Raw genomic sequence first — 16730 nt, 5'->3', positions numbered from 1 at the left:
TCTTATATGATTTCCGCAAGTTATATATAAAAGGCTGCGGCCTTTACTATATGACCTAAACCTCAAAACCGCCAAAATAATGCAATTTTCGACGAGTACGGCCTGTCGTATTATAGTAGGCTTTCTCTCTAAGAGTATCTTAATAGACTCTAGGAAAAGCTCGGGGCTTGGCGGATTATATTCGGCCTTATAGAAGTTATATATTAACTAGATAAGCTATTATAAGGCAGGTATATTACCTCTATTATACTAATTAGTATTTTTAAAATTAGAAAGTTCTTTTATTATCTTATTATTTCTATTCTTGGATTATATAGATAGCTTCTCTAGTTCTTTATAAAGAGTAAGGTAGTTTTATATATACCGGGGGTCTAGAGAGTACTATATAGTTAGAGGAAGTCTAATTAGTAATTACTAAAGGAAAGATAATAAGATTTAAAGTATAGCGCTAGTAATTGGAATATTTCGAATTGCCTTATTAAAGGAGGTATTAATTCCTGAGCTTTGAAAGGATAAAGAGCTCTGTAATAACTCTGTCCCTGTTTATATTAAGGTTCTCCTAGATCTCTAGCCATAGAAGGTCCCTGATATTAATAATATTAATAATTTTAATTAAAGTTTATAATAGAATGGCGGGGTCGTAATAGGCTTTGCTTCGCCATAGGCTATAGGTATGACTTACTTAGTATATCTTCCTCTGAGAAGTGTGTATACCAAGTCCTGAGATCGAGGGCAAATAGAGGGTACTAGATGGGGAGAATTCGGGTTTTCGGGACCGAAGAGGTATTATACAGGTCTGCGGGTATGTAGGAGGGACGGAAAAGGCTTCTGGTTAATGCGGATTAACGGATAGGGTGGGTGCGGATATAAAGTATATGGTTGCTACCGTATCGATTTGGGCCCCGAAGATCAGAGGGGCTATTAAGGACGGATTAGAGGGTATAGGAGCTTGACTGCGAATCCAAGGAGATCTGCGAGGTGACATAATCGTATCCCTGCGTCGCTTACCAGAAAGTCAAGGATGAGGAATTAGAGGGAAGGATGGTGGTTCTATTCAGTGAGGCGAAGCCCGGCTATGTACACCCAGCTTAGTAATCCATGTTGAGGGGCACAGCGGTTTGTGGATCACACCCCAAACTGCCTTAATGCCAATAGCTACGGCGAGAATATTCTTTAAAAATGGGTCGGCAAACCGAAGGATCCGGAACCCTACTAATAAGGGTCGTCAGCATAAGAAAATTTAGATTGCTCGGCTTTGGTTTCAACTTCTCAAGACCCACCCTCTTCTATAAGGCTGGATGATAATTCAATCAAAGTCCCTGGAGCTCCGCGGGAAAGATCACATTTCATAGATTTTATTTCTTTTCCTGTCCAACTTTTACTCGTTTATTAAAGGATATCTCTTATAATCGTTGAAATTGGTAAGATTGGGGGGCCTAACTCCAAAGTGGATGCTCGTAAAAGCAGGGTGGGGGTATTTGATGCACCAATGTGGCAAGTGAACAATCCTTCTGTGGTGTCATGCATAAATAGCTACAAGGGCTAGGATAACTGTACAACAACCGTGCCCATATCGGGACAGCTGCGGTGTATATAAGGATCGGATCGACCCCCCTTCTCTTTAATGATTGTTAATACAGACCTCCTAAACGGCGATTATCTCTGCACATGTGACAAGTGGTGCCTTTGAAACATTACATTGAATTGAAAGCAAACTTCATCTTTCTTCTTTACCCAAAATTTGTTTTTATATAAACCCGAGCTGTAATTCTGTCTATACACACCCGCGACAAGGTTCAGGATGGCCATCGTCGAGACACTCACAAGTAACGCGACCGCAATTGCGACGGCGTTAGTTGGCGGTGCGCTTCTCCTCTTATGGCGCCTCTCTAATGTGCAGCTCGATGCACGAGAGCCGCCAGTCTTGAAACCCACAATTCCTATTATCGGCCATGTGTTGGATATGGTCACGTTGTCACATGCCTTCTTTACGAAGACCTAGTATGTGATAGACTCTCGTGGTATCTCTTGCTGTCACTAGATTGAAGACTGACACGTCTCAGCAAACAAGCCGAAGGCAAAGAAGCTTATACGCTTCCCATGATGGGTGGGAAAGTCTATTTCGTAGCTTCGCCTGAATTAGTCAATGCGATGATCAAGTCGCGATCCCTGAGCTTCGACCCTGTTCTTCGTGACACAATTGCCAAGCTCTTCACAATTTCGAAGGCAGGGGTACGCAAATACGTGGATCCAAGTACTGGCTTGGAGGCGCGTTGGACCAAGAACTTCTACGGCTGCTTGAATGGGGTTGAACTCAAGGAGATTAATAAAGCTGTGCTTACCGACTTATTCCGTCAGCTCGACGAATTGCCGGACGAAGTCAATGTAGAGGACAGTTGGTTGTGGCTCCGCGACAAACTATCGTTCGCTTCTACCACAGCGATGTTGGGGAGAGATAACCCATTCTGTGCCCACCCTTCGCTCGTCGACGATTATTGGTACGTCGACAGCAAACTGGTGCATTTCGCTTTGGGTCCAGCACCTTGGATGACTGCACCCAGTGCATGGATGGCCCGTAATCGCATTCATCGTGCCCTTATCAAGTACACAAAGGAGAAGAAGCACGAGGCGGATGACGTCTCGGCGCTTTGGAGAGGCTCGTACGATCTTCTTCACGAGTTCGGATTCTCGGAAAGCGACATAGCAGCCTTTCTCCAAGCAACGCTCCAGGCCGCGCTTTTCAACACAATCCCTACATTCAATTGGTATTTTGTTCACATCTGGAGTGATCCGTCGCTGGTGTTTCGGTTACGAGAGGAGGTATCGGGCGTTGTTGCGGAAAGCCCGGAGCGACGCGGCGACGGGAAGCGCGAGATGACGATGAATGTGGCGAAACTCGAGGAGCGTTGCCCGCTCCTTGTCGCTGCTTTCCACGAGAACTTGCGTACAGTCGCAGTTGGGGCTTTCAACCGCGTGGTTATGGAAGACACTATCATTTCCAACGGAAAAGGTGGTCAGGAGTACCTCCTGAAGAAAGGTACTACTTTGATGGCTTCGCAAAGTGTCCTCCATGTCTCGAAGGAACATTGGGGGTCCCAGGCCGGTAATTTCGATCCGACGAGATTTATCAAGGGCGCTGGTGTGCTTGGAGAATTAGAATCGCCCATAAAGCCGGGCACCTACGTGCCTTTCGGCGGCGGGAAACATCTTTGTCCAGGCCGACATTTCGCCTCCATGGAGATTTGGGGAATGATGATTGCTTTGTTGCTCAGTTTCGACATTACTGACGCGGAAGGGAGAACGCTAACCGTTCCGGAAAGAACGATGCCAACAATGACATCTGGTATTGGTAGACCAGTCGCTGGAGCTGATTTGCGCCTGAAATTATCGCGACGAAAAGACTGGAATAATATCACTTGGAAAGTTGTTATGGCCTAAGCCCCAAAGAACTTAACAACCTGGGGATTCCGCTAGATCCATCATGTGAGGGTCTGCTGCTCGTGGCCCCGGTAAAAGATTAACCAGCTGATAGTGACCTGTGTAGCCGTATTAGATCATATAATAATTCAGATGGGTACCGGTGTTTCGATCGGATACCTTCAGACTGTGACGGCTGGCGTAAGGGCATGATCTGCCAAGGACAGGATATCGGAAACAGGCACAAAACGAAGCTAAGCCGGAATTGCTTGGACGGAACAATACTAAAGGTCGAGGCATCCTCCCTACTTTGTTCCATAGCTTAGTATTTTCCAATACATGAGATTCTTTGAACTTTGAGCTTTCGACCATTGCATTGATCCCGCCGTCACACTGACCACCCTTAATTATCAGCATAGCTTAGGGTGGGATAGGGTGTAAATTAATGTGCCTATATAGCTAATCTGCCTGAATGCTGTCTATACTAAAGAAATTGACTATAAGAAAACTGAAGCTATATGAGTGTGTGGAGAGTCTATATAAAGGAAACTAAAGAAATTGTCAACTTCAAACATTATATCAAGCTATATATAGCTTAGTGGGTGAAAGACTATAAGAAATGAGATGGTAGCTATCGAGGTAGGGGTTCAATTTGGGGTTGTTTTGAAAAAGGGGTTATTTGGGTTTATAGGCTGGTTGGCGAGGTAAGGTGTAAGGTGTTCGGTGGCTAAGTCCTAGCCGTACGTCGAGGAAGCACGTTGACGATCGAAGCTGCAGCGTGCGCTCTAGTCTTCGTTAGCGTAAGGCCAATCGAAGTGTCTAGCCAGTCCGCAGAGGGCCCTATCAGTTTCTGAAGCTCTTTATAGTGCTTCGCTGATTCCACGGCCATAAGGCCTCCTGCCGAAAAAATCAGAGGTCTAATAAAAGACCCTACTGTTTTGTACTTCCTGGCTTTGCTATCGTACGCCTCTTGAAGCGTGGCCTGAAAGTCCTCTCTAGCTGATTCTTTCGAAATGGCTACAATTTATATATCGTAATAAAATCTGGAATTGCCGATCAGAATACTAAAATCGGCCCGTAATTGGCCTTCGATTAAAGGCTCTTTTTCGGCGTATAGTGCAGGCTTGTTGGCGAGGGCTTTAAAGGTGGCCCGGTTAATAAGATCGTGTCGGATGGCTCAGGCGGTGGCGATACCGCTGAAGGCTCCAACGGCGGTGGCTCTGGCTGTGGAGCAGCTCCCTCGGGCACTGAGGCTGCATCAGGTGGTGCCGTCTCGGCTGCAGAGTCTAAGCAGGACACCAATGGTGGAGATGCTTGGGGAGCTGGTGGATCGGGCTGGTAAGTGGTCGGAAGTGATGTCCCAACCCTTGGTTCGCAGCGACCACCAGGTCACAACCTGCATTAACGCGACACGGTATTTTCGGTTTGCCTCTAGAAAATTGGGGGTGCTCAGGAGTAATAGAGGTGAAAAGTGGATGGATGCTCTTTCATCACCATGACAGGTCTGGCAATAGGCTTTCTCGACGGCAGTGTCCAGGGCCAGATGTCTAGTCAGATAGCCAGACAGATTAGTGGGCGTCTCTCTGCATATGAACAATGACATGAGATCAGATAGTTTCTTGTGGTCTGGTTTGTGAGGATGCGTGATTTATCCCTCTACTAAGATTACTCTGAGATGATGATACCCAGACATGTACTGATTCATCTTTCCTGAAAGCTTCAATAGGCGAAAGAAAAGATGACGCATGACTCTATATGAGACTTGGCTATCATTTCTTCGTTTGATTCGGAATACTTTTGTGTCCATGGCTTAGAGGAATTCTCGAAACCAGTCTTGTTGTCAGTACAGACATGGGCTGCCCGCTTACTTGATAAAAATCCAGGTGTAACTGTAGGAGCCCATGGATGGAGGTTTAGCGTGGCTGAACACGAAGTTACAAATGGCAGGGGACCTGGGCAACCGTCATAGACAAGGAAGACATGTTAGGTACGGAACCTGCAGCTCTTGAGTCATACGGAACGGATACTGTTCTTATTGTCTCTCTGGTAGAAATAATTCACAGCCGTGATATACCTACTTCACCTATTACAGCTTTGCCCGCCTCTGGCCACTTCTGCGCCCTGGCGACTAGCTGTTCTTTATTATTTCTAGTAGCCCCTTCCCCTTCCTCGCCGTGCTAATGCCATAACCGAGCTCCACAACGCCCTTGGCAAATTGCCAGCTGCGGTGCTGGCTCCTAACCGGGTAGCGGATGGCTGGTGGTATGCCCGTCCTGATGCCCAGCCAGCCAAAACGGTCCTCGTATATACTCTTGACGTTACAGACACCCCTGAGCCCCTCCTCGCCGGCAAAACGGCCGTAACCGGAGCCTCCGACGCCCCCGAACGGCATCTGCGCTGCGTAGTATGTGGCAAAGTCATTCACGGCCACCATGCCGGCCTTGAGACCACGGACGACAGCCTTGAGGACAGGATCGGAGTCGCGGCCGAAGACGGAGCTGCCGAGCCCGAAGTTGGGGGCGTTCGCCATCTTCAGTATTGCCTCTGCCTCTGCCTCGGGCGAGGAGAAGTTGCCATTTTCGGCTCTCATTAGGATCAGAATGGGGCCGAAGCACTCCTCATTGGCAATTTCCATCTCAGGAGTGACGTCTACGATGAGAGTGGGTAAAAAGTAATGGCCTCTGGGGCAGTCGGGATGTATATGCCGTTTTGCGCCAGCAAGTACATGTGCTCCGTGGAGGATGGCATCGCCGATGAGAGACTCGAGCTTGGCAAAAGACGAGTCGGAGATCATGGCACCCATATCTCCATCCGGGCCGAGACGGAGGTCCTTGACGCGGTCTGTAAGGAGTGGAATTAACTGATCGTAGACGGCTGGGGCGGCAATAACCCGCTCGGCGCCGATGCAGTTCTGTCCGCTTGACTGAAAGGTGGCGCGGAGGAGCACCTCAACGATGGATTTGACATTTGGGAGGGCGGATTGTAACAGGATGAAATGGTCCTTGCCGCCGAGTTCGGCGCAGACAGGTATCAAGGCCTTGGCTGCTGAGGCAGCTACCTTCTGAGCTACTGCCTGAGAGCCTATAAAGGTAATGTGCGATATAGCCGGGTGACTGGTGATGTAGGCGGCTGTCTGGGGCCAGCACACTATTGTCTGTATCAAGCCAGGATCGTGACCATGGGCTACGAGCGCTCCCCGTGCAATGCTAGCGAAATAGTGTGCACTCCAAGCTGTCTGCTCGGAAGCCTTGGTCAATATGCCATTGCCGGCAAAGATGGCCGAGATTATTGGGGCCAAGAGATTATGGAAAGGATAGTTCCAGCTAACCAAGGCGGCGACGACTCCCAGCGGCTCATAGATGACTATATTCCGCTTATGCGACAAGAGCAGGTTGGTGGGCCGTCTCGATGGTGCCAGAGCCCTCTCGCCGTGTTTGATTGTCCACTGCAGCTTCTCAGCCGTGACTAGGATCTCGCCCATCTGAGCGTCCACCATGTTCTTGCCCGAGTTCAGACATGCCACCTTGCAGGTCATCTCCTGGTTATCTAGCACGTGCTGCAGCATGCTCCGAAGGACAGCCCGTCTCTCGCGGAAGCTCGTAGCAGCCCATTTCTTCTGTGCCGTGGCGGCCTGCTCGATAGCCCGGTCAACGGCGGCGGGGGTCGAGGGGTTGATAAGACCGAGGAATTCTCCTGTTGTTGGGTTGTAGCACTGGATGGCCGAGGTCCCGGACGTCTAGAGAGAAGAGAGCAGGCTGTTAGGGCAAAATTCTGGATAATGAGAGAAATTGGCTATGAGTACCCTCACACTCGGCTGCTCTAATATTTCTTCCCTTTCGGGCAGCTTGGGACCAGAAACAGAATACAGTCGTGGCTTGTCGAGGGGACGGTAGGTTCGATACAGTGCAGCAGCCCCGAGGGCAGTCCAGAGGGCCGCCCATACGTAGTGGGCGACTTCAATTGGCCTGGATCAGGGTCAACATGGACCGGGTCGAGGAGGGTGACAAGAGTTCCTTACAGCCATTGTTGGAGGGCCAGTTCGGCTTGGTTAAGCCAGTCCTCCAAGAGCTGCAAGGCCATTCTGCTGGGATTGACACCCAGATCTGCCTCAATCTGTTTCAATTGAAGGAATGGCGAGCTGCTGTGAGCAAGACCCGAGGTCGAAGAGAATTATTTCACTAGAGGCCTGGAGGGGAGCTCTTGGAGTGGAGCGGCAGCTGGAGCGGGAGCGGGAGCGGGAGCGGGAGAGCTGTTGAGCATGACAGCTTTGTCCCTCGCCCGGTCTTGGCATTTTTGCGGCGCATGTCAAGGGTCCTCAGCTGCTTTCCTACAAGGAAGGGTATTGATTGCCAATGATGGGGGGCATTGGCGTAAATACACGGTTCGCTACATGACAGGCTTAATAGGGCATTGATAGTCGATGAGAAAAGGGGAATACAGTAGTCATCAGCGGCACGCCTTGTAGATAACGATTTCATCTTCTTCTCCGAGTTGACCGTTATTACATGTATCTGGTATGCTTCGACTAATGTACAGCCCGCAGGTCATGCAAAATCGCCATGCCAAAAAAGCCACAGCTGCCCGCTTTGCCCTCGCCGTCTTCCATTTCCCTCTTTTCTGAACGCCGTTGTGGTAGAAGCCCTAATTCTTAAAACAACAATGCCAACACAGAGACCAATCTCTGTCGAAGCAAACCAAATTAGGTCTTGCTGTGAGGCTGCACCGAGACCACCTAGTCTCGCTAGATACTGCATCATGACTCCCCAACCTCTCCTCCCCTTCCTCTTCTCGCCCTTCTAAGTCGGTTGGCTGGATGCAGATAAACTTCCAATAAGAAAGGGGGAAATAAAAGCCATAAAATCATGTAGAGTTCCTATTCCGAAACGCCGGCTGATGTGTGACGAACTGGCCCTCTCCACTAGGCCCAGAACGCCCGATAGAGAGAGAAAAAACAATAACGTGATGAGACAGAGGACACAGGCCCACGATAGCCGCTTCTCGCCTCCTCAGGTTCGTAGATCGCTCATGCAGATCGTCAGGTGCATGAAAGATCGGGGATATCAACATAACGACAACAATGAAAGACCCAGGATAGGGGATAGTCTATGTTACAGTGACGGAGTGATTAAGGAGAACTGCGCAGTTGTGAATGGTGTCCGTAGTCGCCGCGACCCATCAGTGTCTGCTCTTGTTGGATATAATGGGGAGGCCTCGAAGCCGCCCCTGCATGAAACCTCGACTGCTGTTGGCCGCCGCACGGTTGCGCGAGTTGTTCGCAGAGTGCGACGACTCGATCCTGGTGAGTCGTGCCGCTGTGGTAAAGTCGTGGCTAGCTTCGTAGCTCGCCCGCACTCGATCCATCGAGACCCTAATTCGATCATACGACGGCCTGGCCCTGTCTATCGACGTTCGAACCGGCATCTCCACCGATGGCGCATCGTGATGCGTGGAGTTGGTTCCGTCGCTGCCGTTCTGTGTCCGCGTATTATGCGTCGCAACTGACGGCGGATAGATCGGTCGCCTGTCTTCGTCCACGCTGGGATATTGCGCGTGCTTGCCCTTCTTGGACGAATCCGATGACCCCGAGGCTGTGCCCTCTAGTCCCTTCTCCTCCGCTTCCTTGGCCGGATGGAGGCGGTCGAATTTTCCTTGCTGTACCTGCTCCCTGATGATGTCGACGTCGTACGGCCAATACACCTTCTGCAGCGCCTTGATCGCATATCGAGGGAGTATGCATACGACTGGCGTAATGAGCATGACTGCCCAGAACGATAGCTGCCCGTAGACTTGTGGCGCCGCCTGATAAAAGGCTGCCCCAGACATATTGGATCCGTAGACGGCCGTCCAGAAGAAGATGAACAGATCACTGACGGCGATGACCAGAAGCATCAGCCAGTCCCACCGGTACAAGTTGATGAGGATGTACAGGTTGATGGTAAACACGGCCGGGTGAGCAATATAACAACCAAGGCGTGTTCGCTCCGCCACATCCAAACCGTTGACGGAAGCAAACGGGCCGCCAGTGATGGTAAGGTACGGAATAAAGAAGCACATGATGGATTGGTAGAAGCCGTCAACCATGTAGAGCCTGTCCCCATTTTTAGTGCACTGAAATATACCAAATAGTCACGGGGTTGGTGCTTACCAGAACTTTCTTCGAGTCCACTCCAGCCTCTCGATGCCGCGGCGATATAGCTGAGGCACGGCTAGCGAGACAGTGTCCGAGACGTCCTGATCAAAAACGCCCATAAGGACGACCGGGACTGAGGTGAAGAGCAGATTAATGAGGATGATATAGGTATAGTCGAAGACGTAAGTGATGTCAAAGTTACAGAAGACTTGAAACCAAAAGAGTGTGAACACCCAAATAATGTTCTTATAGAAGAAATTGCTGATGGTTTCGGCCAGTCTTCGATAGGACCATCTACCGTGAACCAGTATCAGTCTCTGGAGGAATCGGAACTGGCCGATGGCGTAGTCGGACGACATGACGGCCTGGCGACCCTCAACTCCCGCGATACCGACACCCACATCTGCCTCCTGGATCATGGCAACGTCGTTTGCACCATCTCCCACCGACAGAGTCATGACGTCAAGACCTGTCTTCACCATGGCGCAGACAGCGGCTTTCTGGGCCGGACTGACGCGGCAGCACAGAACCGACTTGCACTGCTTGCAGAGGAGGAGGAATTTCTGCTTCAGCTCGTCACGCAGTGCCCACCTGAGGGTGAAACCGTCGATGACCAAGCCATGCGTCGGGCCTGGTGGCTCGTGATTATGTCGGGCTTCCGCTAGGTCTTGGTCACTCCCTGTGAGGTTGAACACCGCTAGGTGCTTGTCAAGCTCAGCCCGTATCAGGCCAATGAATTCCTCGTCCGGAGTGTTACCGTTCTCATCCTCTTCGACCCGAAGACGAATGAGCTCCATGTCGTTGTTCAGGAGGTTACACGAAAATCCGATGTTGATGGCCGTCTCCACTTTGTCGCCGGTTAACACCCAGAGTTTGATGCCTGCGTCGCCTAGTAGTGCGATGGTATCCGGAACTCCGTCTTGTAGTCGGTCCTCGATGGCTGTTCCACCTAAGAGTGTCAGTTCTTGCTCTATCAAGTCGGCTGCCTGCTCCAGTTTCTCCTCGCGCTCTTCAAGTGCTGTGGCGGCAGCATCGTGTATCTTACGCCAGTCGTAGTATTCTTCTTCGTCGTCCAATACCCGCTCTGCAATGCAGAGGGTCCGGAGACCTTCTCTGGCAAACATTTCGAGATGCTCAGCGGTTCTCTTACGCAGCTCAGCTTGCTCTCCCCGCCTCAGCCGTGAGTAGATGACGCTGTCTGCACCCTTACAGAAGAGTATAATCTTGCCGTCTGGCATCCTGACAATAGCACTCATACGCTTACGGGACGAATTGAACTCGATTACGTTCAAGATGGGGTAGTGCTTCTCCTCGCCCATGACGTTCAGATTTACGCCCTCGCTAGTGTTTCCGAGAACTGTGAAGCCCATGTCACGGGCTGTTGCGACGAGTGCGGCCTCGTCCGGTGACTGTGCCTTGAATGTCATCCTTGGCACGTCTCCTGGGACCTTGTCAGCGATGACTGTGTGGCAGAGCGCAAGTGCCAGCATGAATCGTTCGGTAGCGTGCTGCTGTTCAGGCCCGTGCTTTCCGGAGAGGTCCTCCACGAAGTCCGGGGCAATAAAGGTCAGGTCTTCATCATGCAGATAAGGGTTGGCGTAAAGCTCCCGAAGATCCTTGAGCACCTTTACTTTAGCCTCGGCGATCTCAGCTCTTGCCAATTCACCTTCCTTTTCCACATCAATTCCCAGCCGCTTCTGCATTCCAGCCTGGGCCTCGGTGTACGCCTCGCCATAGGGCTGCCCGTTTATAGTTGCTTTCTTGAACTCCATGACGTTCTGGGTCAGGGTCCCCGTCTTATCGGAAAAGATGTACTCAATTTGACCCAAGTCGTCGGATAAATTCCATGACTTCGGTACGCACGGCTGCCCGATCGGATCATACCACATCTCTACATCGCTGTAGATGAAAACGGCCTGAAGAGTTCGCACGATCTCGACCGAGATATAGAGCGATAATGGAACCAAGTTCTGGAAGAGGATCATGGACGCCCAGAATGTGGTGAACCCACTCATGCCTGGTGATCCTCCAATAGACCCGAAGTCGAAATAATGCAGTGATGCATCGTTCTGTCCCCAGGCGACGCCGTTAGCGACGGCGGCAATAAGGCACATGATGAACAGGACGCCAAAGTTACAGATGACGTTGAAGTTTAGCTCCCTGGAGATGCGAGCCCGCTTACTAGGGGTTATCCCTGCGTTCATCATGGTCTTCGTGTCGTGACCAGTGAATATGACGATGCCGAGAGCCCATTCCGTATTTCTCAGATTGCAGCCTCGTAAGAGGACGTTATCGATCGTGACAGGTTCTGACATCTCATGCGATTGGCCTGCGATCTTCTGATTCCACTTGATGGCGGCATTATACTTGTAGAGGTTAGGTTGTGGTGCTTCACTTTCGATCCGGAACTGTGCTCTTTCACAATCCTTCGCATGTTTGAGAGATCGCCCACAGCGAAGAGCCTGCCGGTACTTCAGGTTGGTCTCCCCATCCAGGTTTTTGGTCTCGATGTAGCAGGCGCCTTCGGGATCCGAGCTCGCCAGGATGATAACATCAGCGGGGAACTCGTCATCATTATATATTCGCACAAAGTCACCGACTTGGAGGTCTTTCCACGCACTCCGATGGAAGCGTGCTTTGCCTGGGGCTTGAATGTCATAGTTGATCAAGTCTGTCTTGACTGTTCGTATGTTGACCTCGCTGGGCTGGAAGGAAAAGGCCGAGGTTGGCCGCTCCCGGGGGTCCTGGAGCTGAGGCTGCGGCTGAAGCTGGTCCGGCCGAGGATGTGGAGACGGAACTGGCGTCATCTGGATATTTTCACGGGCCGAAACAAACGACGTTCTCTCCGTGTAGGGGGATATGATAGATTCCGGACGAGTCCTTGTCGTCTCGATCGACGCGCGGGGACCATCATGCCCGATGCCGGTTGCCCCCTTGCCCTTGTTTTTCCTCTTCCACAAGCTCTCGATGGAATGCCAAATGATGTCTAGAAATCTTGAGGTAGCTTTCTTCGTCTTTCTCCAACTCGATACGTTGTCTTCCTTCACATTGACGTTATCCCAGCCGCACAGCCGATAAACTGGGGAGTTGTTGAGCTGTTTATCCGAGATGGTCCGCCGCCGATCCTCGATAGCATCTCTGACTGCTGTGACTGCAATGATGAATATCAGAGGAGCAGAGTTGAGGCCGGGATTGTTAACGCCGAATATAGGGAAGCACTAGTCCAAGGCTGTCAGCTTCTCGTTGTTTGTGGGGAGACCCATTCACATCAGAACGAACTTACAGCAATTACAGTGATGAACAAGAAGAAGATATTGGCCACGTTGTGGAATTGGAAGTACAGATTCTTGGGTATAAAGGACAGCGGCGTGTATTTCGCTGTGCGGATCTTGTTTCGCGCGTATGTTTGCGCCGGTTCACCATCCTCGTCCTTCAAGTCGTCAGGGAGCGGCAGGTTGAAATATAGAGTCCTGGGCCCGGGCCCGGAATCCTCGGTCTCCTCTTCTTCTGGGCCGCCATGGTCTTGATTTGGCTGCCGTAGTGACTCGGAGCCTCCAGACGCCTTCTTGTTCTCGTTGGAGTGTCTTGTGTTGTGCGTGCGGCCCAGGAGCGACAGCCGCTTGACCTTGCTGCTCTTGACCGTCAGCTTGCGCGTTGCCCATCTTGACCGTTTCGTCTTGTTGATAGGCCTGTTTCCGTGGCTGCCGTCGCTCTGGTCGCCCTCGTTTGCAGGCGTTGCCATGGTATGTGAGGTTGCGGGCAGAGCACGGTCAACCCGAGAGGTCCGCCAGATTGACCTTCGCTGGCCGAATCGCTACCTCCGCCCACCCAGTAATTTGTAGTACACACGAGCCAGATTGAACTGCGGTTCGTGTCAATTGGGGTCGGATGAAAGCCGGTGGATGAGTGCAGGCTTAAAAGGGCGGTCCGCGTCGTCGTACGCGAGGCGAATAAGTATCGTGGTGGCAGCTGAGAGCGATTTCTCACTTTTCTGGGTAAGCTGGATGAGGCCGAGCAGATGTACCAGCGGGCGCTGCAAGGCAAAGAGAAGGCCTGGGGTCCGGAGCACATGTCGACGCTCTCTACATTCAACAACCTAGGGATCCTCTATGCCAAGCAAAGCAGGCTGGCTAAAGCTGAGTGTTACGGCTGTGCATACGCCCATACAGGGGCTATAATAGGATCCTGGAGGATTGTAGGTGTGCAGGTACCGGCCTGCGACGACTCAACACCTCCTCGTGGTGCAGGCTGTCAACCTATGCTCTCTGGAGTATAGGGCCAAGATTGAGTCACGAGCAAATGCAGGGAGATTTTCCTTTACCGCCCGATCCGGTTTCACGCAAGCCAGCGGTATAGCGCCTCTACAGGAGCTCAAACTTCTACTCGACGAGACTCACGATTACGATATCGACTCCGATTCTTCCTCTCTCGCTCGATCTACTATATACTTGGGGGAGATGTATCTACGGGAACGGCGAGGGAAATCGAGGTGGACACCGTGGCCTTTCCGACTCTCTCAACTCACTCTCGGACTAGCTATATGGTGGAGGAATCCTCCTGCAGAGGCAGGCCCAAGGACTCGGTATTTCTACGGATATAAGGAGGAGTATAGGGTATTGAGAGGACAAGGGGAGGGGTCGGGCTTGGATATCTGGGTTGTGGGAGGACTTGGGTAGCAGCATACAAGAGGGGCGTCATCCCATCTGTCGGGGAAGGTTAGCTCTCGCAAGTCCTTATGGCCATACGGAGGTACAGCTGGTATGTTTTGGCCCCTGTTTTTTGCAGGGGTCGCAGCTCTTCCTAGCAATGCCACTACAACAATTGAAAATTTCTGAGAAACATGTATCCTTACATTTACCTAGTCTTAAAGATCATATACGTGTTTTTACAATTATTTTTCGTCCAAAATTACAAGAGTTGTCTGGTGTTGAAGTTGCACCCCCCCTGTCGACAGGGGCCAAAACATACCAGCTGCACCATCGTACGCTATTACAGTACGAACTGCTTTCTTGAAGGTTTACAAGGGCACTGAAACACCGCGGGATAAGGGACCCGGGGCTACCAGGAGAAGGGAGGCCTTTTTCCCCTTGTAGTTTTGGCACCTCCTCTTAGTAGGACTTTGTATTAAATCCTTAGCTTAGCACGTCCCTATACCCTTCGGGAGGTCGGCCAACCATAGCCCTGGACGTTAATTAATAATATACATACATACATAGGTGTGCAGGTACCCACTGTTATGCTGCTTACTATGGGGCAAGTTACATTGTAAATACAGGAAGAAGGCATTTAATTGGCTAAAAGCGAGATCCGCCCGGGCGACTATTGAGTGGATTACCAGCTGACATGCTTCCTGCCCCCCACCCGTATAGGTACCTACCTGGTCTAAAAAAAGTGGTCAGCAGTATGCCAGGTAGATTGCTAATATAAGTATACGGAGTAAGAACTTTCTCTTAATGTCGCCGAATACTGGCGCCCTACCTAGGCACCCACCCACCCACCGACCCACCGCCGAGAGTAGAAATTCTACTAGTTCCAGCATACTACAAGACACAAAGCACAAAAGCGCAAAATGGCCGAACAGCGACACGGGCCGCTGTCTGTGATCCATGCGGGCCTCATGCGCACGGGTACACTGTCAATGAAGCGCGCCTACGAGATGCTCGGCCTGCGCGCGCATCACGGCTTCGAGATGGACTCGTGGGATGACTACCCGGGGCTGGAGCTGGCGGCCGAGGCTACGTGGCCGAGCGTGCCCGGCGCGCGGAAGCCCGTGCCCCCGCCCTTCACCAGCGCCGACTGGGACCGGCTGTTCCCCAACTACGACGTCGTCACCGACCTGGCCTCGCTCTTCGCCGAGCAGATGATCCGCGCGTATCCCGAGGCCAAGGTGGTGGTGGTGCAGCGGGACTTCGACGCCTGGTGGGCCAGCTTCGCGAGCGCCGTCCTGTCCAAGGACATCCCGGGCAACCCGCTCGCCCTGGCGCTGGTCCACGCCCTCTATCGGGCGGCCGGGACGCGCGTGTTCGACGCCGTCTCAAAGATGGTCAACGGCGCCTTTGGCACGCAGTCGTACCGCGACATCACCACCGAGAAGGCGAGGGCCTTCTACGACGCATACTACGGCCGCATCCGCCAGATGGTGCCCGCGGAGCGGAGGCTCGAGTACAGCTTAAGCCAGGGCTGGGAGCCGCTGTGCCGCTTCCTCGACAAGCCCATCCCAGATGCGCCATTCCCCCGCGTCAACGACAGTGGCGAGATGCAGCACCGGAAGATGGGTGAATTCGGGAGGATCCTGTCCCAGGCCGGGCGCAACATGCTGCCTTACCTTCTCGGAGGGGCCGGCGCTGCGCTTTCCGTCTGGCTGTATAGCGTCTCCAAGTAGCCGAGGGGGGCGAGTGGAGAGGGGACGCACCGATAGACTCTCTTGAAGGAGAAACAAGATATTTATATATCGACTATTATTGCTACTCTTCAGAAGCTTGTTGTACTAAGATTTGCGTGCCAGTTAGGTAGTTGCACATCTGAATTGGGAAGACAGGAGGTAAACTACCACCAAGTGTCCGGACACTTGTGTGCATATTTAATCCCCACAAATCTCGAACCGCCGTTTCCGTTTAATACTATAATTCTCGGCCATCATCTTGGTGCATTTTCGTCTGAATCCTCAGTCGTGTTTGAGACATTACTGTCGACGCGGCCTCTCGTGCTCTCTCGAGATGTCGACATGAGGTCGGCTTCCTCGCTGTTCCATCCATCTATCGCATGTCGTCGCGTGCAGGGCGATTGCTTTTACACCGAAAAGGAAATATGTAAAACGGAGTTGGAATCGGAGGCCATAATTGACGGCATCCTCGCCAAGGACCCCATCTGTCAACATTCCTAGCCCTTTCAACTCGTGCCAAAGTCCAGGCGGGTCGCAGGTGTCACCACTTTAGGTGGTCTCCGCTTGTGGCCTGGGCCGAGATCGATCTAAATCTGCATTTGGCGCTCACTATTGAACATTCCAGAAACGGCTCACCAATATCTTGAGAGTTGCTTTTCATTGCGTGGCTTGCTTTGTCAAGGCGGGAAATATTCCGAGTTCGAAAGACCACAATGCTCAGTGATCGTCAGGGTTGCAAGGTGGGGAAAGGGGGCATTGCACTTTCTCACAAACTACTACTTCCAAAAACAACTCCCATAA

General features: G+C 51.6%; 5 protein-coding genes across 5 annotated transcripts; 3 read left to right on the top strand and 2 right to left on the bottom strand.

Annotated features, from left to right (window-relative positions):
* The first annotated feature begins 1637 nt into the window (after positions 1-1637).
* K444DRAFT_663320 (cytochrome P450) lies at positions 1638-3631 on the top strand. The gene is made up of 2 exons (XM_024886818.1): positions 1638-2001; positions 2064-3631. The coding sequence occupies exons 1-2, from the start codon at positions 1802-1804 to the stop codon at positions 3436-3438; spliced, it is 1575 nt and encodes a 524-aa protein (XP_024736975.1). The 5' UTR covers positions 1638-1801; the 3' UTR covers positions 3439-3631.
* Positions 3632-5485: 1854 nt separating this feature from the next.
* K444DRAFT_395780 (succinate-semialdehyde dehydrogenase, variant) lies at positions 5486-7586 on the bottom strand. Its single transcript, XM_024872484.1, has 3 exons — positions 7436-7586; positions 7220-7382; positions 5486-7153 (listed from the first exon to the last, which is right to left on the bottom strand). The coding sequence occupies exons 1-3, from the start codon at positions 7495-7497 to the stop codon at positions 5546-5548; spliced, it is 1833 nt and encodes a 610-aa protein (XP_024736974.1). The 5' UTR covers positions 7498-7586; the 3' UTR covers positions 5486-5545.
* A 1006-nt stretch (positions 7587-8592) lies between these two features.
* Positions 8593-13289, bottom strand: K444DRAFT_528743 (P-type ATPase-like protein; the record flags this gene model as incomplete). Its single annotated transcript, XM_024874749.1, has 3 exons — positions 8593-9505; positions 9563-12765; positions 12831-13289. The coding sequence occupies 3 exons, from the start codon at positions 13287-13289 to the stop codon at positions 8593-8595; spliced, it is 4575 nt and encodes a 1524-aa protein (XP_024736973.1).
* A 138-nt stretch (positions 13290-13427) lies between these two features.
* On the top strand, positions 13428-13913 carry K444DRAFT_395716 (uncharacterized protein). The gene has a single exon (XM_024872483.1). The coding sequence runs from the start codon at positions 13566-13568 to the stop codon at positions 13821-13823; it is 258 nt and encodes an 85-aa protein (XP_024736972.1). The 5' UTR covers positions 13428-13565; the 3' UTR covers positions 13824-13913.
* A 1104-nt stretch (positions 13914-15017) lies between these two features.
* K444DRAFT_612707 (uncharacterized protein) lies at positions 15018-16190 on the top strand. The gene has a single exon (XM_024880192.1). The coding sequence runs from the start codon at positions 15117-15119 to the stop codon at positions 15927-15929; it is 813 nt and encodes a 270-aa protein (XP_024736971.1). The 5' UTR covers positions 15018-15116; the 3' UTR covers positions 15930-16190.
* The last annotated feature ends 540 nt before the right edge of the window (positions 16191-16730 follow it).

This window comes from Hyaloscypha bicolor (genome assembly GCF_002865645.1).
Source record: "Hyaloscypha bicolor E unplaced genomic scaffold K444scaffold_61, whole genome shotgun sequence".
In the NCBI taxonomy this organism is placed as follows: domain Eukaryota; kingdom Fungi; phylum Ascomycota; class Leotiomycetes; order Helotiales; family Hyaloscyphaceae; genus Hyaloscypha; species Hyaloscypha bicolor.
The sequence above is the reverse complement of the archived record's forward strand: the minus strand, read 5'-3'. Positions and strand labels throughout refer to the sequence as shown.